Source organism: Orcinus orca, chromosome 21, assembly GCF_937001465.1.
Source record: "Orcinus orca chromosome 21, mOrcOrc1.1, whole genome shotgun sequence".
Lineage (NCBI taxonomy): Eukaryota > Metazoa > Chordata > Mammalia > Artiodactyla > Delphinidae > Orcinus > Orcinus orca.
The window spans coordinates 29604482-29630220 of NC_064579.1; the positions used below are offsets into that span (position 1 = coordinate 29604482).

At 35.3% G+C, this 25739-nt stretch overlaps 1 protein-coding gene across 4 annotated transcripts in view; it reads left to right on the forward strand.

Moving 5' to 3' along the window:
- The window catches only part of WDR17 (WD repeat domain 17), an 85588-nt gene that overhangs the window by 11294 nt on the left and 48555 nt on the right, over positions 1-25739 (forward strand). For 2 of the 4 annotated variants that reach the window (XM_049704152.1, XM_049704153.1), the window contains exons 2-8: positions 1146-1267; positions 11296-11424; positions 14219-14402; positions 17772-17819; positions 18452-18682; positions 21890-22141; positions 24017-24139. In XM_049704152.1, the coding sequence (XP_049560109.1) occupies positions 1202-1267; positions 11296-11424; positions 14219-14402; positions 17772-17819; positions 18452-18682; positions 21890-22141; positions 24017-24139 (1033 nt within the window). In that variant the 5' untranslated portion in view covers positions 1146-1201. The remainder of the gene's footprint in view (positions 1-1145; positions 1268-11295; positions 11425-14218; positions 14403-17771; positions 17820-18451; positions 18683-21889; positions 22142-24016; positions 24140-25739) is intronic. The other 2 variants (XM_049704154.1, XM_049704155.1) reach the window with 1 other exon arrangement.

The window sequence follows — 25739 nt, forward strand, 5'->3', positions numbered from 1 at the left end:
AGTTTGTACAAGACAGTGGCGTTAGGGATGGAGGGAAGGGGCTTTTGAAGAGACATGTTAAAGGTAGTTGTTAAGACTTGGTGATCAAATGTAGCGGGAGGTGGAGGGGAAGGTGGTGAATGAATCCAAGGTGGCTCCCTGTTCTTATTTCGGGCTACCGTCGAGTGTAGTTTTGGCCACTGGAACAGGGAGTGCAGGGCAAATGAAAGACTACTGGGGGGCAGTAGAAAGGGATTCTTAGCACTCGAAAGGGATAAGCTTGGCTTCACCGATGTTCATATCGAGATTACCAGATACAAGGCTGCGGGATCTAGGTACAGTAGGTACTTTAAAATGGAGTTTAAGGGCTTGGCATGAGAGACTGCAACCACTGAAATGGTGGCAAGATCGTTAGATATACCCTGGGTAGGCGCTAGATATAGATCCAGGGCGGGGAAAAAATCGTAAGGCAGGACACAGACACAGATCTCTAACTCAGAATAGGATAGGCAATGACAAGAGAGACAGCAAGGAAGGACCACCAGTCCAGAGGGTGGGACCCTGCAGGAGATGCAAATTCTGAGCAGTTAGCCAGGAACCAGGGGCTCTGTGGGAACCCAAGGGCAGGACAGAAAGCATGGCCCAGATTCGGGGAAGTCAGCAAGATGGAAACAAATTGAACACCAGAGTGTACGAGTCCTGGAGCTTCCTGTGGAAGTCTATTCCCAACTATTTTGACCTGGGGCTTCAAGCAGATATTATTGAAAATATTTCTAGAGAATAAGGAAGAAGAGGAATTCTGAAGGGTGCCATGTCCCCTTTGGTATATTTTTAGAGTGAGATAAGATGTTCTCAACTAGCTGCAGTGATGTGTATGTGTCATACATGTGTTTCTATGCCAGAACAATGACAAGTGAAGGGCTAATGAAATATTTGACATAGCATTGTCTAGTACAACAACATAATTATCATTTGATTTATTTCTTATTTGACTATAGGCTTACCTTTCTGCTTTAGCATTATTTTTACAGACACTGTTATTTATAAATTATTAAAATTGTTGCAGCTGAAATGTGTATGTACTTCTAGTTTCTTGTACTGAACAACATTTCATAAGGCAGAGTTTGGTAAACCCCTTTGGTTGAAACACATTGTTATTACTTTAGGTGCTGACGATTCTGAAGCCGGTTTCCAATTGCCTTGATTAAAGTAGGAACATTCTATGGCTTGGATGACTTACATTTCACATTGGTTTGAGCAAGATGATTGCTATGAAGGACTACAAAGAGTAAGATATATTTACGTTGTAATTCTAGTTTTCTGTGATTTTTTTCTGCTTTATTTCTCATGCAGCTGTATTTCTGTGTCATTTATATTGCGGACATTTTTGCATTGCAGGATTCTGAGGGTAAATAGGATACTTATCTGATAGACTTAAAAGCAGAGGTAAGAAAATATATAAGGATAGTCATTTATTGAAGAAAAGGTGTTTTTTTTTTCTATCCTGATTTCAGATGAATTCCTAACGTGTTCAGATTGTCTTTAGGCTTTAAAGATAAAATAGGATTCTTTCTAATGTGATTAATGTATGAAAATAGCAATAATTTCAAGAAAGTAATTTTACATAATTTTATGATAGAAATATGTATGATAATACCACGTATTATAATAATATTGTAAAAGAAAATGAAAAAACGTTCTGAAGAAGAGTGCCATGTTCCATTTGGTAAATTTTTAGGCAATTAATTATGCTTCAAAGGGATTTGCATTGTTACTATGGCAACTGTTGCGCAGCACAGCTATTCTGATCTATTTCTACTGCAACAGCAGAAAACTGCCATCTTTAAATGCACCTTATCAAAATGGATTTAGTTTAGAATAACATAAGATTTCTCTTTGATTATGGTCACCTTTTCAATGAAGGATTTCTTAATTACCTAAATGAAGGAGATTTGTGGACTTTTCTTTTCATTAATGAGTGGAACAAAAGAGCCAGAATATCTTGATGGAGTTTTACCAGCTTTATCCCCATTGTTGTTTGAGGGCGTGTACTACTAAAGACATGCAGCGCTGAATTCTTCTTCCTTCCTCCTTACTTCTTCAGGGTACTGTTCTAATCACATCAATCAAGATATTTTCTCAGCATTTTACTTCGTTTAGATTATCTTTTTAGTTGTCAATCCTCAGCAGTTTAAGCCTCTTGGGTTTTCTTCTTCAGATTTTTTTTTTTTTTTCCCAGCTGTGAAACAGGCTGGTAAACATCTCAGGAGCCAGTAAATATCTAACTCTGGAGAATAACCCTCATGGTATGGATCCTAAAGCGTTCTTCAGAAGGGAGGTTGAGAATTACTGGGTAGCTCACCATCCCGAATTCCAGCCTTAACCATAATGATAGAAATGTTTCAGCTTATGAGTTTAATAGCAGTATTTGAAGTTGCGCTGGACACACACACACACACACACACACAGAGACATGCGTGCACGCACTGTAATGCCAGCATCCTTTTTTATATTGTGTGTGTGCATTTAAAATGTAATAACAGTGCATTTCTGATGTTCAGACAGAAGGCTTTTTGTTTTCAAGTGTAGTGCATATATTCCTCTACGGGAAAGGAAAGGGATGACAATCTAATTTGGAGGGAGGGGGTGACTGATTTTAAGAAAATGCGTTTTGCTAAAATTGTGTGTCTCTTTTTAGTGATTTTGAGGCAGCTCATGGAGATTTTGAGGATACAAAATCCTTCCCTCCACCATAAGCCCAATCTGCCCTTTAATAAGCTATGGCCTTTATAAGTGAATTCCTTGTTCTGAGACATATTAAAAGAATAACTATTCTCATATATAGATATAGTCCAACCCTAAAATTACCATATCCTCTTCATGAGTTTAAGCTTTTCTTGGCTCAAGTTTTGATCAGTTCTTATACAGACTTAGATGACAATGAGGCAGCTTATTCTAAATAATGAAAATTGAAACATGATTATTTAATTTCTTCTAAAATTCCAGCTTAAAAATTTTCAGATGATATATATGTGCGCATATACCCTATATAGTCAGCATTCAGAACACCAGATTTTTCCATTGTTATATTTTTAATGCTTACTGGAAAAGATAAGTTGGTTTTTGAGCTAAAAATTATAATTGAGAAATGTAGTGTTTGAAAAAAGTCACATACAAGTATGAGTTTTATCTTTAGATCACTGAAGTGGCCTTTATACTTTGATATAATTAATATTTATGGCATATGTATATATTTCTACACACACAGCACATGTATATGAACTTGATTTTTTTTTTTCTTTTATGAACTTGATTTTAACTAAGTTTTATAATTCTATTTTTGGCAGTATTGTAACTCTAGCTATATTTAAATTTCATGCTTATGTCATATAATCTTGCATATTCAGAGGTGAGCTTTATTGTTATACAAATCTAATGCAAATATACTCTTATAACTTGCTTTTTTACATTTCATACACTTACACTTCAGTGTAATTATAATGTATGCATTGTGTATTTCATATAATATAAGATTGAAACCAAGAGTAGAATTTAGGTTAAAAAAATGAAAATAATATCTCTGTAGGGCTGTAGTTGCCAGGCTACTGACACTGTCAGTTGCATGTGAGGTGACACAATGCTCAGACTTGCTTCCTGAATCCTTTGTAAATCTGCATTATTCAGTGACCTGCAAGGTTTAGTACTTTATCTTTAAAGTGTGTATATTGTTTCTGGGCCAGAAAGATGATGTTTTCTGAAATAGCAAATCTTTAGAATGGACATGGAAATTCTTAGGTGGTTCACATAAGAAGGAAACGTATTCTTAACTAAAGATAAAAGGGTACGTAATATTTACCTGAAATATAAAACTACCTGTCACATACAGTTAAAATATATTTGATTTCCTATATATGTGACATATTTGTAGGATTTATATTTAAAATATAAACATGTATTTTGAAATGGACCTTCGGTTGAACATTTTCTATTTTTAGTAATGCAGAATCACTAATTGTGTAAACATTCGTGCTGACCACAATGATATCAAAAGCTTCTGGACATTTCTTTTTATCTCCTCAGGAATGTAGATATTGCTTAATAAAGGCTACATAATATTATATATATATATATTTTATGATACTTTTGAGAAAAATAATATAGAAGTTTCAAATACTAGCAGTTTAAATACATAATTCAGAATTATAGATGCAATAGTATTCATATGTTTAATGATGCATGATTTTTTAATACCTCATTCAAAATCCTAATTTTTTTAAGAAGCTGCCATTTTGTTTTTTCCTGTTTATTATTATTATTATTTTTTTTTTTTGCGGTACACGGGCCTCTCACTGTTGTGGCCTCTCCCGCTGCGGAGCACAGGCTCCGGACGCGCAGGCTCAGCGGCCATGGCTCACGGGCCCAGCCGCTCCACGGCATGTGGGATCTTCCCGGACCGGGGCACGAACCCATGTCCCCTGCATCGGCAGGCGGACTCTTAACCACTGCGCCACCAGGGAAGCCCTCCTGTTTATTATTTTAATGGCTGGTTTAGACAAGTTATTCAACTCTGAATTATGAAGGATTTAAGTTGTTGGACTATGAAACTTATAAAAGCTGCTTAGGAACATACAAAGGCATACCAAATTGTATGACAGTATTGAAATGTTTATATTATCTGAAGTTAGAAACTAAAAAGAAGTAAATCAGGATAAACTGATAAAATAAAAAGTATTGGCATGGATTTAGAAGTAATTTATTTGTTTTCAATAAATAAAGAGTTAGCAGAGGGACTTTTAGTTTCCAGTTTGTCATGTAGGAGCTCAGAAGTCTTTACTCTGGCCTAAAACAAATCAACAACTTTTCTTAGATTCATAAGAGAAGTGAGGTCACAAGGCAAACCGCTGCCCCAGATTGGAGAGACAGACAGGCAGATACAGAGAATCACAATGCACCAGAGCAGAAACCCACCAGCAGAAACCTCTGCGGGAACCAGAGCCACAGTGGAAAACCTGAACTGTAATTGATGAATTGCTGGAGGCCCATATATCAAGTCCGAGAGTTAAAAACTCTGGACGGTGGGGGGAGTAATAAGGAGGCCTCCAGGCTTTTCTGAGTTTTACCTCCAGGACCTTTACCAAGTTTTCACAGTAAATATCAGAGAAAGATCCCTCCCTGCTTCTGGCAAAGGGAGAGGAAAAGGGATTGTTTAGAAATATGTCAGAGCACTCTTCTTCTTCACAAGGCTGCCCGTGAGGAGAGCCTGATCTGCAGAGATTATATCAGCACCTAACCTATCTGGGGGAAGGGAAATACCCAGTCCCTGCTCACTAGCTATCCTGTCCCACCTAGGGGAGAAAGATCCCTGAGAAAACTGGTGAAATTCCCATTCCACAGCCACAGGCTCCTCAGAAGACAGAGACTTAATCATAGGACCGCAGAATGCTTTCTCTTCTCCCACAACTTAACATTACATTACTAAAGGTCTGCTTACCAGTTCCTTTTAGCCAGTAACATCATGTTCTCCTTTCAACAAAAAATCACAAGGCACACTAAAAAGCAAAAAACCCTGTTTAAAGAGATTAAACAAGCATCAGCTCCAAAGTCAGATACGGCAGGGATGTTGGAATTTATCCGACCAATAATTTTTTTTAAAGTATGATTAGTATGCTAAGGGCTTTAATGAAAAAAGTAGACAACATGGAAAAACAGATGGATAATTTAAACAGAGAGTTGGAAATTCTAAGAAAGAATCAACAAGAAATACAAGAGATCAGAAATACTGTAACAGAAATGAAGAATACCTTTAATAGATTCATTAGTAGACTGGACATGACTGAGAAAAGAATCTCTGAGCTTGAGAATATGACAATAGAAACTTCCAAAACTAAAAAGAAAAGAGAAAATAACAGAACAGAATGTCCAAGAACTGTGGGACAACTACAAATGTACAACTACATTTCCATACACATAATGGAAATACTAGAAGAAGAAAGACAGGGACAGAAGCAATAATTGAAACCATAATAACTTAGAATTTCCTAAAATTAACATCAGACACCAAACCACAGATCCACGAAGTTTGGAGAACACTAAGCAGGATAAATGCCAAAAAAAAAAAATACGCCTAGGAAAATCATATCCAAACTTCAGAAAATCAAAGACAAAGAGAAATCTTAAAAGAAGCCAGAGCAAGGGTCAGAATTATATCCACTTCTCAGAAACCATGCAATCAAGAAGAGAGTGGAATGAAACGTTTAAAGTGTTGGGAGAACTAAAACACCAACCTAGAATTCTGTACCTTGTGAAACTATCCTTCAAAAGTGAAAGAGAAATAAAGACTTTCTTAGACAAACAAAAACTGGGGCATTTGTTGCCGGTAGACCTGCCTTGCAAGAAATGTTAAAAAAAAAAAAAGTTCTTCAGAGAGAAGGAAAATTAAATAGGTAGAAATTCAGATCTATATAAACAAAGGAAGAACAGTGGAGAATGACTAAGTGATGGTAAAATAAAAACTTTCATTTTCTTATTCTTAATTGACCTAACAAATAACAGTTTGTTCAAAATGAAATTAGTGACAGTGTCTTTAATTATGTAAGCTTATGTGTGTACACACACACACATACACATACATACGTATATATGTGTCAGGTATGCTTATGTGTGAGTGAAATGAATGACATCAATGATACAAGAGATGAGAAAGAGGAATTAGGATTATTTTGTTTTTATAAGGTACTGAGAAGTGGAATAGTATTATTTGAAAGTAGACTTGGATTAGTTGTCAATGTATATTGCAAAATCTAGGACAAGAACTTAAAATGTTTTTTTTTTTTTTTGCGGTACGCGGGCCTCTCACTGTTGTGGCCTCTCCCGTTGCGGAGCACAGGCTCCGGACGCGCAGGCTCAGCGGCCATGGCTCACAGGCCCAGCCGCTCCGTGGCAAGTGGGATCTTCCCGGACCAGGGCACGAACCCGTGTCCCCTGCATCGGCAGGCGGACTCTCAACCACTGCGCCACCAGGGAAGCCCTAAAATGTTTTTAAATGAGGTATAATTGATATGCTAAGAAAGGAGAAAAAATTGAGTCGTACAAAGTACTCAGTTGAAACCACAAAAGAAAGAGAAAGTGTGGGAGACAAAAACAGGACCAAAGATCAAGGGCAACAAAATGAAACAGTAAATATATAGTAGATATTAATCCAACTATATCAATAATCACCTTGAATGTTGATGATCTACATGCACCAATTAAAAGACAGAGTTTGTCAAAGTGGATCAAAAAACAAGGCCCAACTATACGTTTTCTGCAAGAAATTCACATTAAATATAAAGGCACATATAGATTAAAAGTAAAGGGATGGAGAAAATATACCATGCTAACCCTAATCAAAAGAAGTAGGCATGTCTGTCTTAATTTCAGATGGAGCAGACTTCAGAGCAAGGAAAGATATCAGGGATAAAGAGGTACATTACATAATAATCAAGGGGTCCGTATTCCAAGAAGATATAACAATCCGTAATGTGTATTCGCCTAATAACAGAGTATCATAATGCATGAGGCAAAGCTGATAGAAGTGCAAGGAGAAATAGATGAACCCACTATTATAGTTGGGGACTTTAATATCCCTTTATAAGAATTTAACAGATCTAGCAGACAGAAAGTTAGTAGGGACATAGCTGAACTCAAGAGCATCTTCAATCAACTGGATATAATTGACATCTATAGGCTACTTCATCCAACAACAGCAGATTACACATTCTTCTCAAGCTCACAAGGAACATTCACAGACTAGACCATATTCTGGACCAAAAAACACACCTTAACAAATCTTAAAAGTATAGAAATAATACAGGTCTGCTCTGAGACAATGGAACTAAACTAGATATCAGTAGCAGAAACATAGCTGGAAAACCCCCAAGATTAATATACAAAAGTCAATCACTTTCCTGTGTACCAGCAATGAACAAGTGTAATTTGAAATTTAAAACACATTACCATTTACAATAGTACCCCAAAAATGAAATACTGAGGTTTAAATCTAACAAAATATGTACAAGATCAATATGAGAAAAACAATGAAACTCAGACAACAGATATCAAAGAACTAAATAAATGGAGAGATATTCCATGTTCAGGGATAGAAAGAATCAATAGTGTCAAGATGCCACTTATTGCTAAAACTTGATCTATAGATGTGATAAAATCCCAACCAGAATCTCAGGAAGTTATTTTTTTGGATATTGACAAACTGATTCTGAAGTTTATATGCAAAGGCAAAAGACCCAAAACAGCTAACACAGTGTTGAACAAGAGCAACAGTCAGTGGCCTGACACTACCCAACTTCAAGGCTTACTGTAAAGCTACAGGAATAAGACAGTGTAGTATTGATAAAAGAATAGACAAATAGATCTGTGTAACAGAATAGAGAGCCCGTAAATACACCCACATAAATATAATCAACTGATCTTCAACAAAGGATCAAAGGCAATACAATGGAGAAAAGGTAGTCTTTTCAACAAATGGTACTAGAACTGGACATCCACATGCAAAAAAATTAATCTAGACTAGACCTTACGTCTTTCATAAATGGATTTTAGACCCTAAAGGTAAAACACAAAACTATTAAACTCCTAGAAGATAACATAAGAGAAACCTACATGACCTTGGGTATGGCCATGAATTTTTAGATTCAACACCAAAGGCATGATGCATGAAATAAATAATTGAATGCTAAACTTTATTAAATTAAAATATTCTCCTCTGTGAAAGACAGTGTCAAGAGAAAAAGAAGACAAGCCACAGACTTGGAGAAAATATTTGCCAAAGACCATCTAATAACTGTTACCCAGAATATGTGGAGAACTCTTAAAATTCAACAAGAAAAGACAAACACCCCAATTAAAAAAAACCAAGGACCTACTGTATAGCACAGGGAACTATAGTCAATATCCTGTAATAGCCTAAAATGGAAAAGAATCTGAAAAGTAATACATATATATATATATATATATATATATATACACACACACATATGTGTATATATATATGAACCACTTTTCCGTACGTCTGAAGCTAACACAACATTGTAAATCAACTATACTTCAATAAAAATAAAAGGGAAAAAGACTTGAAAAGACACATCACTGAAGAAGATGACATGTAAGCTATGGAAAGATGTCCAGCATCGTAAGTTATTAGGGAATTGCAAATTAAAACGACAGGGAGATACTACTACGTGCCTATTCGAATGGCCCATCTAAAACACTGACAACACCGAAGGATGGTGAGGATGTACAGCAGCAGGAACTCATTCATTGCTGGTGGGAATGCAAAATGGGGCAGACACTTGGGAAGACAGTTCGATAGTTTGTTACAAAATAAACGTACCCTTACCAGGATCCAGCAATCGCTTCCTTTTCCACTCCTTCTTATTTACCTAAATGAATTGAAAAGTTATGTCCAGACAAAAACCTGCATACAGATGTTTATAGTGGCTTTATTCATAATTGCCCAAACTTTCAAACAACCACATGTCCTCCAATAGGTGAATGGGTCAACAAACCACGGTACATCAAAACAATGGACTGTTATTCAGTGCTAAGAAGAAATGAGCTATCAAGCCATGAAAAGACATTGAATACATATTACTAAGTGTAAGAAACCGATCTGGAAAAAACACCATGCTGTATGATTTCCAGCTATATTCTGGAAAAGGCAAAGCTATGGAGACAGTAAAAAGATCAATGGTTACGTGAAACTACTTTGTATGATGCTACAATGGTGATGCATGTCGTTATGCATTTGTCAAAACTCGTAGAATCTACAACTCCAAGAGTGGACCCTAATGTAAACTCTGGACTTTGGATGGTAATGATGTGTCAGGGTAGGTTCATCGTTATAACAAATGTACCATCTGGTAGGGATGTTGATAGTGGCGGAGCTTGTGCGTGTTGGGGAACCGGGGGGCGAATGAAAATCTCTGTAATTTCTACTCAGTTTTGCTGTAAACCTCAAACTGCTCTAAAAATAAAGTTTATTAATTTTTTAAAAAGTAAAACAGAGCTAGAAGAAAGTGAAAATTAAATGACTCCATTTTGCCTGTATATTTAAATATCTTTCCCTTATGTTTCTTTTCCAAATATAAACTCAAAATTTGTTTACACACAAACATTAATAGTAATCATACATACCAAGGATAAACTATAACAGCCTATTTAATTCACATGTGGTTGAGATAATGTATATTTTCAATGAAAAGTAATATTGTCATAACATTACTAATTGAAAAAAAGTGTATTTTTAAAATTTATCCAGAATGCTAGATGTCATTAGAGGAGGAAGAAAGCAGGTATTTGTGGCAGTTTCTTATACTTGTAAGCACCGAAAGGTTGGTAGCACCGCTTTTTTATCCTGCCAGTTTTCACTGCAAATTATTTACTTTTTTGGGGAAATATATCACTAGTTCCACCCAGATAAAGGAATTTAATGGGATGAAGATAGAAATTGGAGAAGAAAGAGAAGAGGAAAAAAGAAGAGATCTTTTCAGGAAGTGGAAATATGAACGAGAAAAGATATAAAGAGGAAAGTAGCTTTATAAATAAATGAGATATAACGTAACTGACTCTGGGCTCTTTTACTCTAAAATCCTCTGCCCTGCCACATAAACGATTTATATTCTGTAATTTCCAGCTTCCTTCTGTCCTCTCTTCACAATGAACACTGCTGTTAAGCCAGTTTGTATTCCTGCCTTGTGTACCTCGAATAGTTTCTGTGAGGACGTAGCGTCAATGTGAAGACTGAAGTTCTGAGACAGAGGTCACAATCCTCCCAATATTGTATTGGCTCACAGTGTTTTACACTTGAATTTGCTGCCTTGAAGGAATTGCCAGTGTCTAAAAATTGGTACGTTTACATAAACATCTGGATATTTCCATTTCTTTGGGAAGTTCCAGAAATCTGGCAACATGGAGTAACCTTCTCCAGTGGTACTAGACCCTTTAGATAGGATATACACTTTCTATTTCACTCTGGTCCTTGTCACTCCTGGTAGGATTACCAACCCTTGGTCAAATGTCAGCCGTCATTTATTTTATAATCTCTCGCTTCCTTAACTGAAATGACCTGCCTTGATGTTTGTTGACATTTGGAGATTTCAACTCCTGTTCTTTGAAAGTAGACGCTGAGATTGATAGCGCTAGTAGAAAATGTTTTCAGGGCGTAAAGATAAGGATTGAAGAAAACAGATGTAAAACAAAGAAGAGGAAGTTTATTGAATAATGGAATTGACTGATATGCCTCTGAATTTGTTTCTCAAGGCAAACATGTCCCAGGTAAGACAAGTGGGACTGCTGGCTGCTGGCTGTCAGCCATGGAACAAAGATGTGTGCGTTGCCAATGGAGACAGGTTTGCGTACTGTGCTACCCTGGCCATCTATGTTTATCAGGTAAAAGAACGCTGATTCTTTCCAAGTTTTCCTTTTATCAGGTAAAATTACTATTTAATTAATACTTGAAAAGCTTAATGCTGTAACTTTATTGATATTGGTATTTTATTGTATATTTTGTTACTATGTTAGTTTTCCAAGTCAAGCTTTTAGAAAATGTTCGTATCATAATATTAAATTATTAGCAAATTCTTAATTGATTTTGGTGCTATTCATCAAAAAGAATTTCTTCAAGAATTAAAGATCCTGTTTTATGAACAGTGAACAAGTAGTTCTTAATTCTTTTAAACTATATTCCCATATAATTAAATGGAATTCATGTGTCCATTTATTTCAAACCTTGCTCAGTAACATGTGATACGAGAAAATAGACTTATCAGTTGAAGAAGTGAGTCGTCCTTTAGAGAGCCTTCTATTAAAAATAGTGCAGTTGTAACATATTTTGAGATAGTCTTGGGATAAACACCTTTATCACTACCTTTTTTCATGTGAGGGCTCCGTGCAGACATCTCTTATCAGTTCCCAATCTACACAGCCAACGGCCTTCTGAATTTTTTCATATAGAGGTGACATGAACATCATAAATCCAAGTCCAGCTTTTCTTCTTAAACTTGGAGCCACTATTTCAGTGTCACCCACTAACCATTAGTCTAAACCACAAATGTGAGAGTTATCACTGACTCCCTCTTCTACTCACGTCCTGCACCCTAGGTAACCAGGACTGGTTCTGGTACTTTCTACCTTTTACTCCCTTCTTCATATCCTTCTTACCTAAACTACTATAACAGTTTCTTAATATTCTCTTTGCCTCTATCTTGACTCCCTCTAATTTATCCTTCAGTGTAATCAGTCATCTATAATGCAAATCTAAACTTTTCAGTCTTCAGTCGCTCCTCATTCCTTAATATTAACATCCAACCTCATGGTATGACATCCTTTCATGATCTTCCTGTCTCCGTCTCCCAGTCACCTTGTGCTCCAGACCCTGAGATCATTGCCTTTTCCAAAACTACTCAGACTCTTCTGTATCTTGCCTGTGCTTGCACTAATTTTTCAGTTTGCCCACATTGCCTGTCCAGAGACGTTTTCTCATCTTTCAAATGTCAGCTCAAATGTATAAGCTCTTTTCTACATTCTGCTTTTTCCTCGTTCCTAGTGAAGGACCTTATGGAATGGATTGCGTCTCTACATGCTTCCATTGACCAGAATGGGTCTTTCTCATCTTTGAATTCTCAAGTTACTGCACACTCTCTGGCACTTAGTAACCACTTAGTAAATGTTTCTTGAATTTTTTTTATCTTGAAATACCAACTCATTTCAGTTAAGAGTGAAAAAAAAAATTATTGCTTTATTCTGGAGTAAAAATTCCTTTAAATTGCTAATAGTGTTGTAGTTTATTGAAAATTTAAGAAATAATAGCATTCATCTATAAACCAATTAAGTTTCCACAATGCTAAGATTTTATGTAGTCCATTTCTCAAGATTGAGGAAATATCTAGCAATCAAAATGCAATTTCAATATAACTCACATCTTTTTGTTTGTTTGTTTTTTTTGTTTTTTTTTTGTTTTTTTCTTTTTTTTTCCACATCTTTTTTTTCACTTCCTGTTCCCCAGAAGACAGGAGCAAGCCTTCTAAATGCCCCTTTTGTTTCGCCATCTACCTCTTTACCACCCTATGTGTGTTGTTAAGCTTCCTCTTAAGAAATTTCTCCTTTAATCTTTGGTCCCTATTGTCTTGTCTTTTACTTCCTTCTAAAGAAGAAGAATTTATCAGGCAGGGAAAACTATTCCTCTGAGGAGTCAGGAAGGTAAGAAAGTGGATGAAGGCGAAACTTAATTTTTTTAATGTTTGCATATATCTTGTTTAATGATGACATTTTATGACTTGAATACTTAGGAAGATTAAGCTAAAAGTATTAATCTAAAAAACCTATGAAGAAAGTTTGCGTGTTATTAAAGACTAAAACAAACTAAAAATTACCCTGATTTAGAAGTTAATACAAATAAACTTGGGTGACAGTTAGCAGTTAGGATTTTACTGCAAGTATACGGTTAAAGAAAGGTTGGTGTAGTTAATAGTTAATATGATAATGATTTGAGTAACTCTTATGTAACACTGTGAAAGGTTTGTTATGTGTTAAAGGGAAAAACCAGGTTCAACAAAATGACATACACAGTATATACATCTCAAACATGGTAAAACTGATAGAAAGATGAATTGATCCACTAATTAATGGCACATTTACAAAGAAAATAGGAAAACTAGGCTATTCCTTTTGTCCACTTACGTATAAAAACACAACATAATGCCCCTTCCAAAAAGCAATAACATAAAACAGGTCCAAATGATACCATTGCTCTGCAAACTTTGGACATCTTAATAATGTAGTAATGAGCAGCTGGCTTATTTAACCTACATTTTTTTGACTCAAATATAAGTTAAAAATTTGCAGAAAAAATATTTTAAGAACAAGGTGTTTTTCCCTCATAAATAGAGTTATGGAAAATAAGTCTCTGAATTATTATGCATATTTAAATGTACATTTATTGTTACTTCTTTTTAAAATTGGTATGTTTAATTTCAGTTCTCTTATTTTTTTGAAAAATGATTTCTTTCAAATTGAATACATTTGAATTCACTTGAAAGTAGACCAAGGCTTGAATTATGTTCATATCTTGTTATTAGGTGTACTAATTTTCATGTATGTAGCTTTTTAAAAATAATGTAATTATTAATGGAAAGTGTATTACATAGAAAGAAGCACTGACATGTTTTATTTATATATTTTTTAGTTGGATCACCGTTATAATGAATTCAAACTTCACGCAATTATGTCTGAACATAAAAAAACAATCACAGCTATCTCTTGGTGTCCACATAACCCTGATCTGTTTGCAAGTGGCAGTACCGATAATTTAGTGATCATTTGGAATGTTGCAGAACAAAAAGTCATTGCTAAACTCGACAATACAAAAGGTATACCTATAACTGGGATTTATTTTATTGAATGAAAATAAATAGAATGTTACATGTGAATTATACCTCAGTTTTTTTCTATTATTTCAATAAGCAAAATATTTTATTTCAATTAGCTCAAGTTTTAAAGTAGTGTTTTTCAAGCTTTCTAATGGTAATCTATATAAGAAACACATTTCACATCATGACTCATTATTGTGTATGTGCATGTGTACAAAACTGAAACAAAATTTCATGAAATGATCAGACTTAGTACACTGATCAATTAAAAAACATACTCAACACCAAATAACTTTATAAATATATAATATTAAAAATTCCAAAATAAATATAAAAATAATAATTAGATACTATTTTCTCAATGAGACAATTGGCCTTGCTTGAAACATACAAAGACAGTATGACGCATGTAGTCACTGCTCTGCTGAGTTGACTTTTTCCTGTATTTTTAGGTCAAAGTAGAAAGTTCTAGTTTATGCAGATAGATCTTTGTGAATGGCATAATATCATTACTTTCTACCTAGCATCTTACCCCATAATGATGATGAAGTTAAATAATCATTTTTCTGTGTTAAATGTCATAATAATTCAGTTCTCTTTTTGAGTGCTGAGTGTAGCTGAATTACCGATTATGTTTTTCAAAGCTACTGCTGGATATATTTTCCATATTCAGCCTTTTCTCTAAAAAATACTGGTTGTCACTTTGAGATAGTAAACTGAGATGTGACAGTGTCACAAACTTTACTTTTCACAGAGTTTCTTTATAATATTCTTTTCAGTGTATAACAACAATATTGAGAAGTCATAGGCAATTGTATTTAAATCTTGCTTCCAATATAACAGTAATGATGCCTTTTGGAACCTTTGGGTATGTTCGACATAGATTGAGTATGGCTTTTCCCTTGTCTTTTCAAATTTAGGTCGTTAGGAATGCTGAAAACACCCGAAAAACACACCAATTTTGTTATGTAACTTTTGTCCTAAAAAATATTTACCAAATATTTTCAGCTAGGAAAATGAGCATCTCCTTCCCAAGTTCATATACGCTGCTTATTATTTTCACTTGCAGCGACCAATGAATTTCAGTATTAGACAGTGAGTAGTTTGCTTCAATCTCTGAGCAAAATCTTTTTAAAAGTCATCTATTCAGTGAGCTTCCATTAATGTAAGTAACAGTTTTCCTTAAGGTTTTCACTACTCCAATGAGAAAAAGCCGAATTAGGTTTGGTACAAAGCTTTGTGGTGTATAAACAGTGATTAATATCCTCAATCAAGATTTCATGTTTTTCTGGTCATAGCCCTTTCTCCACCAATCACAGATCCTACGGTTTTACCAGTATTGTTTATATTGATCAACAGCGCACTTTCCCACTACTTTAAATACAGCTTTGTGTGAGATTAATTTTAAATAACACAATAAATACTCCTTAAAATTCTTTCCATATTTTATGCGACATAAACTAAAAATGTTATGCAATGCCATTGTGCTTATGAAGTTGTCACACAAAATCTATACTAGACTGTAACTGCATAATAACATTTTCTAAATGTTATGCATAAGGACAGATTAGACAGCACATTATGGTATCATTACCTAGTTTGTCCACTGGTTTGTCATCAAACACCATATGCATCACATCCATTCATTGTGGAAGAGATTTTTGTTCATCAGCTGTGTGCACCATAGCTTCCTTTGCCACTGAATATGCAATTAAATAAGACTTTTTCATTAACATGTGTAGAATGATTAAATAATTGTGGTAACAATTTTGATCAATTTCATATATTTTTCCTTTTTCTGAAAAATTTCAGGGTAAATTCCTTATGTTTTCAAAGATCTTAATTTGAAGATTGAAAGTTTTGATATTTTATTTGCAAAAATTATGAATATTTTTGGTCATTTTTATTTAAAATAATCCCCTTTGAAAAGGCTTAGACTCCTTTTTTCTTTTCAGAATCCAGTTTAAACAAAGTAGAAGTTTGCATTGTCAACTTAAAAAAAAATAAATATTAGAACTTCCACATCTGGCTGTTGAACTTGAACATGCCTCTGTATTCTTTTTACTTCATCATTCTTTTTTCTTAATATTAAAAAAGTCACTTAAAAGAAAATGAGTATTACTTTGTTTAAATGTAAAAGGTTTAAAAAATTGTCACCAACCTGAAAAATGTCACACTTAATAATACACTTTCAGAAAAAAAAAAAACAAAAAACTGTTAACAGTGGAGAATAATACTACCTGCCTATCTCAGAATATTGTTGGGAGAATTAAATGAGTGGATATTTGTAGAGCTCTTAGAAGTGCTTGCGTGTGACAAGCCAGTATAGCAGTGTTTTCTATTATAACTACAGGACATCGTTTCTGGTCCTTTCTCTTCCTTGCTGTGCTTCTCAAAACACACATTCTGAGAGCCATCATTCCAGTGGCTTCCTTCAAGTGGGCTGTGGTGGTTTGACCCATACAGCATGTCTTATCCCTTATTGGGGAAATTCTACTTCTGTTAATGTATCCGAAAACCAAACAGCTTTTTTATTGGCCTTATTTGTGTACTCATTCATTCATTCAGTGAGTATTTATGGAGTTCCCATTGTATGTCAAGCCCTGAAACAGTTTCTTTTCTCTCTCTTTTTTTTTTTTTAACATCTTTATTGGAGTATAACTGCTTTACAGTGGGGTGTTCGTTTCTGCTTTATAACCAAGTGAATCAGCTTTAGCTTCTGCCTCTTGGCACATTGTAGGCTGCTGACACAAACTGAATTTACGGTCAATGAACAACTTTCAACCCTGTGTCTTTGTTCATAGCGTTTCCTCTTCCTGGGAAATACGTCTTGACCCACGTGTTGAAACTCCGCTGTTCCTTCAAGGTGTAATTCAAATCCAGTTTCTTTCCAGGGCAGTAGCCCAAACGGTCACAAACCCTTATACACATAAAAATCATTTGGAGAACCTTGTTAAAAATAGATTCCTGGGCCCTAACTCCACACGATCTGATATGCATATTCAGTTTGATGATTCCGATTCTATGTCGGGAGATTCACAGTCTGTCTCCTGAGTCATAAATTTACCATAACATTTATTTCATCTATTATTTATTTGATTACAATAACAGGAGACTAACAGTTAACTTTTGTATTTTGTCTTTTAGTTTAAAAAGGATTTTTACATACATCATTATTTTTTCTTGCCCTAACTTTCATGTGAAACAGGTGGTCAGCTATTTTTAGTCATGTCTCTTTTATGTGAGGAAACAGGTTTACAGAGGTAAAGTGGCTTGTTTAGATCATCCGAGGCAAAACTAAGACTTAAATCCAACTCCTGATAAGAAGTAGTTTGTAGTGTTAATTTTGTTGTTTTTAAATCCTTATAGAGGCTGGCGCAGTGGTTGAGAGTTCGCCTGCCGATGCAGGGGACACAGGTTCGTGCCCCAGTCCGGGAAGATCCCACATGCCGCGGAGCGGCTGGGCCCGTGAGCCATGGCCGCTGAGCCTGCGCGTCTGGAGCCTGTGCTCCGCAGCGGGAGAGGCCACAACAATGAAAGGCCCGCGTACCGCAAAAAAAAAAAAAAAAAAAAAAAAAAAAAATCCTTATAGTAGCATGCAACTTTTCATAAATGTAATCATCTCCCCAATTTATACTTAAGATCCTTTAAAGCAGGAATTGTCTCCTATATTAACTTGTATACCTAGAACGCCTAAAGCAGGTCTTATACACAAAAACTCAGTAAGAATTTATTGCTTTAATATATAGTTTTCTGAAAGAAAGAAAGAACTCTATACATTTCTTTGAGTATGTGAAGCATATGATCATATTAGTAGTTTCAAACCAGAAACTAGGTACTTTTTCATCATAGAAGCACCCTGCATATGTTCCCTGCAGCCTTTAGGGTTACTTTATAAATCAAATTTCCGAGTAAGAAGGTAATATTTTTTAATAATGAACACAGTCTTGTATTTTAGTTGTTGTAGAAAGGTAGGATGCAAATAACATTTAACGGTACGATCTTATGCCATGTTTCTCTACTGTGTATCTGTATCTAATTTATTCCAGGGACGCCTGCCTCTCTCAGCTGGTGCTGGAATGCAGATGACGCAGTGGCGTTTGCTTCCCAGAGAGGCCCACTGTTCATCTGGACCATCTCAGGACCGGACAGTGGCGTGACTGTGCACAGAGAAGCCCATAGCTTCCTGTCTGATATCTGTATATTCAGATGGCATACCCAGAAAAAGGGGAAAGTTGTCTTCGGTCATATTGATGGAAGTCTATCAATTTTTCAACCAGGTAAGAATTTTACTAGTCAGGTCTCTTAAATTTTATTTTTCTCAGCATATATAATTTCTTATTTACACAGCATAGAAAGTTAACAGTATTTTAATTTTTAAATAATAGTTGTGCAAATATTATCCAGCACTATGCCAATTCCAAATAACCATTGGAAGTAAATCTTATTTGTAAGGCGTCGTGGTACATTTAACTCAGCTCTGTGGATTTTACTTTGAGTTAACCCCTGTCAGGCATTTGTCCTGCATTTTTACTTTTTAAAGTCAGTTGTTTCATTCTGCGTATTTACTAAGAAAATGGCCTGAATGACAAAGGACCTACAGCTGGATTATATAATAACTTACTAATACTACTCAAAAATATTTTCGCACCTGCTTGTAAAATACCATTTAGTTGTCACAGCTCCTTAGCAAAGAGTTTGAACTTGGGATAAAAAGGAACAATAACTCCGTGTAGCTCTATTAGTTAATTAACATGGCTCAGTGGAAAGGTCTGAGAAATTAGTTTATGTGTATTTTTAAAATTTAAACAATAACAAAATATATAATAAAAAATTGAAAAATTAGATGAACAGTTCTCCACTTGTAAGTCAGCACTGCTGACATTTGAAAAACGTGCTTTTCGCCATTGGTATCTGTTGATGGATGTGACTCCTGGTTCACTAGGTAGATGGATGAAAGTGCTGCTTCAGGATTAGAATAACTACTTTCACAAGGCGTATTACATTCAATTTATCTGAAATTAATAGAAGAAAGAAGAAATTGAAATTGAACAGAACAGTGAACATCCAAATAAATCTTTTCTTTCCTTAGGGAATGATCTTTCTAATGTTAAAAAAAAAGCTATATAAATTATTGATAAAGTCAGGCCATTTTATTTTATTTTTAAATTTTTTAACACTATTTTTTATTTTTATTTTATTTTTTTAACATCTTTATTGGAGTATAATTGCTTTACAATGGTGTGTTAATTTCTGCTTTATAACAAAGTGAATCAGTTATACATATACATATGTTCCCATATCTCTTCCCTCTTGCGTCTCCCTCCCTCCCACCCTCCCTGTCCCACCCCTCTAGGTGGTCACAAGGCACCGAGCTGATCTCCCTGTGCTATGCGGCTGCTTAGTGGGAACTAGCTATCTATTTTACGCTTGGTAGTGAATATACGTCCATGCCACTCTCTCGCTTTGTCACAGCTTACCCTTCCCCCTCCCCATATCCTCAAATCCATGCTCTAGTAGGCCTGTGTCTTTATTCCCATCTTACCCCTAGGTTCTTCATGACCGTTATTTTTTTCTTTTAGATTCCATATATATGTGTTAGCATACGGTATTTGTTTTTCTCTTTCTGACTTACTTCACTCTGTATGACAGACTCTAGGTCCATCCACCTCACTACAAATAACTCAATTTCATTTCTTTTTATGGCTGAGTAATATTCCATTGTATATTTGTGCCACATCTTCTTTATCCATCGGACCATTTTATTTTATTTTATTTTATTTATTTATTTTTTTAACATCTTTATTGGGGTATAATTGCTTTACAATGGTGTGTTCATTTTATTTTAAATACATTTTTTTTTTTTTGCGGTACGCAGGCCTCTCACTGCTGTGGCCTCTCTCACTGCGGAGCACAGGCTCCGGACGCGCAGGCTCAGCGGCCATGGCTCACGGGCCCAGCTGCTCCGCGGCATGTGGGATCTTCCCGGACCAGGGCACGAACCTGTGTCCCCTGCATCGGCAGGTGGACTGTCAACCACTGCGCCACCAGGGAAGCCCTGGAATATTTTTAATAACCATAGATACTAACGGGCACATTCAAATACCTAATAATTACTTAAATAGCTGATTAACTTAGGTTAATCATTTTTCTACCTCTCTGTGGTTTGTAATGATCAACTATATTAATATTCATTACTGTTTATTTTATCAAATAGCAACTTTAAAGATGCTTATTTTGGGAAAGAAGAAGCAAGCAAACTTTTCTTGATGGTTATTGCAAAAGTTTGATAAAGTCCAATAAGAGAAGCTTCACATGCACCTTCTATGATTATATCTGCAAAATATCTAAATAAAATACTCCCTACCTAAGAATACCATTATATTGAAAGAATATGTTCTGACGAATTAACCTCAAGCCAGAAACTATAAGATTTTTCAGTTAACTTTACAAATATCTTATATATACAAGGAGATCTATTTTTTCTGCTTTTATAATCTGATACATTGAAAAACAGTATGTAACGAAGACATTGCAGGAAGAGCTATGGTATCTTTCAATAGTGTTATTTTAAAAATAGACACTTCTTCAACGTTTACAGTACTTAGGAATAATTGGTACTTCTGTTAAGGTTGTAATCTGTAAACTTAGTGTTTCACTGCCTTTCTTTTGTGAACGAGAGAACTGTTTAATTGGAGTCCCCATTGGTGCGTTAGCAAAGGCCTTTTTTTTCCGTATCGCCAGCGTGTATATATTTTGGAAGAAATAAGAGGATTGTTTGCTGATCCTTTTCTTCACTTAATCTCACTTGTTTCATCTCCCTGTTTTTCTGGCTGCCTCTTTGTTCTGGTAGCCAGGAGCGAATTATGATATGACAAGTGATAGGATGAATGAGGACGGATGACAATAAACATTGGTATGCTGTTTATCGTATGCCCCACTGTTTGAAGCACTTCAAGCAACTAACTCGTTTACTCTTGAACAAACAAACAAACTCTGGTATCGTTATGTTCTCCACTGTAAAATAAAAAACTGAGCACACAGAGATTAAGTATCTTGGGACTAGGATCTGGACCCAGGCAGCCCTCCAAAGTCTGTGCTTTTAGTCAGAACACGTTGTTCTTCCCTTCGGTAAACACTTCCCTATCCCTATGCTGTTGTAACTCAGTGAAATTGTAGTTGATGACAAGATGATGTATATTATTTTCCTACGTCTTTTTCTTACAGCTTTTCAGTAACAAATAGAAAAACATGCAGGGTACTGGGGATTGCCAAGGCAAAGCAGTCCAGTACGACATTCATCCTTAGGGCAAACTCTAATTCCCCTGCATTCCCTTGTCAGTTATGACTTCTGCATAGAAATGCCAGACTTGTATTCCCAGGACCCTCAGAGATCAGTGGTATGCAAGGAGAAAGTTCATGTGATCTCAGTGATTAATCTTATTTTGGAAATTTTGTTTAAAATCATGCTCTTTACATTTTAATAGGTAGTAAAAGTCAGAAACATGTTCTGAGACCTGAATCTCTTGAAGGGACCGACGAAGAGGATCCCGTTACAGCCCTGGAATGGGACCCACTGTCTACTGATTACCTCCTAGTGGCTAATTTGCATCGTGGAATTCGCCTGGTAGATTCGGAATCACTTTGTTGCATAACAACATTTAATTTTCCCAGTGCAGTAGCTTCTGTGCAGTGCTTGGCCTGGGTTCCCGGTGCTCCTGGCATGTTTATAACTGGAGGTAATTTTACCCTACTCCCAGAGGTTTAAATATGTGTATATTCTTTAACTGAATCAGGAAGATTGTACTTTTATTGGTTAATTTTGTGTAAAACTTATTAATATCTCAAACATTATTATTATAGTAAATAGCTCGTTTACTTTTATTTATACAGTGCATCATTAATACAATGACAAATAAAAATGAAAAGAAGGCCCGGTTTTCCAGGTTTCTGGTAACATTGGGATATGTTATATATGTACACACATGTGTGCATGTCTGTGTTTGTGTGTATACAAAAGACAAAGGCAGTTCAATTTCAGCCATGGCAGGGTGACAGTAAAAATACTGGCTAGAAAAACAGTCTGTCTGGATGAGGAGTCTGTTAGCCTCACTGAGGATTTTGACAGTCATGATTTCCTAATCATAAGAGAATTAGCAAAACTAAGAAGTGATGGGGGATGGGAAGGTGGGGAATTTAAAATAGAAATTAGGAATTAAATGACTCTTACCGTTTACTTAGCTTCAGAGAGAGAGAGGTCTCTGAAGAGACAGCACTTTCAGCTACTGTATAAATACTTCCCATATTTGCTAAGTGTAAAATGAAAGACAAAGAGTCTTTACCTTTTCAACATTTTTAAAGAAGTCTTTACTTCTTTAAGCACTTAAACTGCACGTAGAAGTAGACGGATTCTTATTGATGTATCTTCATTGCCTTTAATTTCACAGGATATAATTAATGATAGATATATATTAATAATAATATACCTATTATTATTATCATCATTATTGAGCTGAGATTCACATACCATAAAAACTCACCGTGTACACTTAAAGTGTACAGTGTAGTGGTCTCTGTGTTCACAGAGTTCTACGACCATTAGCATCATTTAACTCCAGAGCGTTTCCTCATCCCCCTAATAAACCCTGGACCCATCCGCAAGTCACTCTTCATTACGCCCTCCACACCCCTTAGTCACTCCAGTGTGTACGTAAACCACGAATCTACTTTCTCTTTTGGTGGATTTGCCTGTTCCAGACGTTTCATAGAAGCAGAGTCATTCAACATGTGGCCTTTTATGTTTGGCTTCTTTCACTTAACGTAGAGTTTTCAAGGTTCATCTGTGATGTAGCATGGATGAGTACTTCATTCCTTTTTATAGGTGAATAATATTCCATGGTATGGATATGCCAGGTTTTGTTTATCCATTTATCAGCTGATAGACATTATCTTGTTTCCGGTTTTGTGTGGTTATCAATGCTGCTGGGAACATTTGTGCGCAGGCTTTATGGGGACACATGTCTGTAATTCGGTTGGGTGTATATGCAGGAGTGCAATTTTTGGGTCACATGGTGACTCTGCGTTTAATCATTTGAGGAACTGCCAGACTCTTTCCAGAGCAGCTTATTAAGGTAGGATTTTTCGAAGGAGGGGGCTTTCTAATTAATCTTCAGGTATATCAGGCAGTCCTTGTTTGGCTGCAAGTGAGCAAGGAAGCAGTGTACAAGCATTTCGAAAGGTGAAGGGTTACTTAATGGTAGAGGTGGAAAGTTTTCTGTGGCTGGCTTTCCTAGAGCAAGTGTGTCCCTGGGGTGCTTTTTTGTGGTCACATTGTCATAATGATCTTTGTCGGGGAAGCTCCCAAGGCAGGCAGTCTCTCACCCGAGAAGGGGATTTGGAACAGGAAAAAAAAGACAAAACGTGCCAAAAATTGAAAGGATGAATATCACTTCGGCTGTTTCTTTGTATTATGATATAATATTACTGTGTGAAGAATGTCAGTAAGTGGTGCTAAAAATCTGGCAAGTTGAAATTTTGTTATTACTTTTATATCTAGGCATTTTATGTTTCAAATAAAATTTGTTAATATAATGCTTTTTTCTGGATCTGACTAGATTCTCAAGTGGGTGTTTTGCGCGTTTGGAATGTTTCTAGAGCAACACCTGTTGATAATTTTAAATTAAAGAAAACAGGGTTTCACTGCTTACACGTACTGAATTCTCCTCCAAGGAAGAAATGTAAGTAAAAATATCAAAATTGGATATTTTAAAATATCGTACTTGCTGCTATCCAATAAAATGAGTGATATAATGATATAAACGTATCAAATACTGCTACTGAAAAGTAAATTTAAAAAAATAGCCTTTGACAATATACGTGCTAAAGGTACCATCAAAGCCACACAATATCTAATATTGCTAAATTGAAAATATTTAGAGCAAAGTTACATTTAAAAATGCTATTAAGTGAGGATATTAAGATAATCTCAAATCTACGTGGGGAAAATGAGACAATGATATTGGTGAAAATAAAAAATATCAAGAGTGATGGGATTAAATAAAATTGGTCTGAACTAGGGGACTTTGTTTTAAACATGGCTCTTTTACAATCTATATGGTTTATAACAAAGTTAAAATAAACTAAACATTGGAAATGTAGGATCTAGAATATATATTCCATGTTTGAACGTATTGCATGTTTGTTGCAGGATTAGTAGTTAGTATTATAGATGTTCTTCATTTATTTTTGTGTTTTTTTCTAATTACCTTTTATTACTTCTATGATTAAGAAAAAATTATAAAATACATTTAAGGTATAAAAGAAAAATCTGGAGTATGGGGGGGAGGTTTAGAATTAGAATTTTTCCTAAATATGAGGGAAAAGAAATTGACTTCCTATTTAAGTCAACTGTGGTTACTCTGCATGGTTGGTAGTGTTTCTTTTATTTCTGTGTGGATCATAAAAAAACTTGGGGAAAAGAGTAGTGATTGAACAACCTAGAGTTATTGATTCCTCCTTACTCACTGCTGTCTATGATATACTAAATAATTAGTGAGGCCTGTTCAAAATAATGCTGTTTTGGTTAGCGAATTTAGTATCTAATTTTGTGGGCAATGGCAAGTAGTAGAAACTCTCTGTATTTGAACCTCCAGTCTTTTCACAAATTTAAGCTTTTCCTAATACTTCTAAATCCTGGAAACTGGAGGGTCTAGAAGCATTAGGACTGTATTGATAGTATGCTGGGGACTGGCATATGTTTACGTATCCTGCATTTTTTGGAACTATTTTTTTCTTTGTTTATTTGCTGTGAACACCCATCTCGTAAGATGACTGAAATATCATAGGTTCTTTACTTCCTTATATTTTTCTTATTGCAAAAGTGGTCCAGGCCCATTAGAGAAAAGTCAGGAAATATAAAGAAGCACATACTGATCTTGTCATTTTTGAGTCATTCCTTTCAGGTTGTTGATAGTTTTTTCTCCCAATTTTTTAATGTAACAGAAAGTGTGGCGTAAGAAAATTTATGTAAAAATGAAAAACTTTAAATGTAGACATAATCATCAAATTCTGAAAAAAAGATGAATTATGGATTGATAGGAGCATAAAGGGTGTCAAAACCACCTATAATATCAACAAATTAAAATATTAGAAAACAGTCATGGATTATATTAATTTTAACCAAACTTTCAGCAAAATTTCATTGAACCAAATGCTTCTTTTGTTATTAATGGTTCATTCTAGTTTGGACTGCCTGTCGTTCTCCGATTCTAAGAAATGAGTATTATCCTAATGAATGCAATAAGAAAGACTTTATTATATTTGAGTCAAAAAAGACAA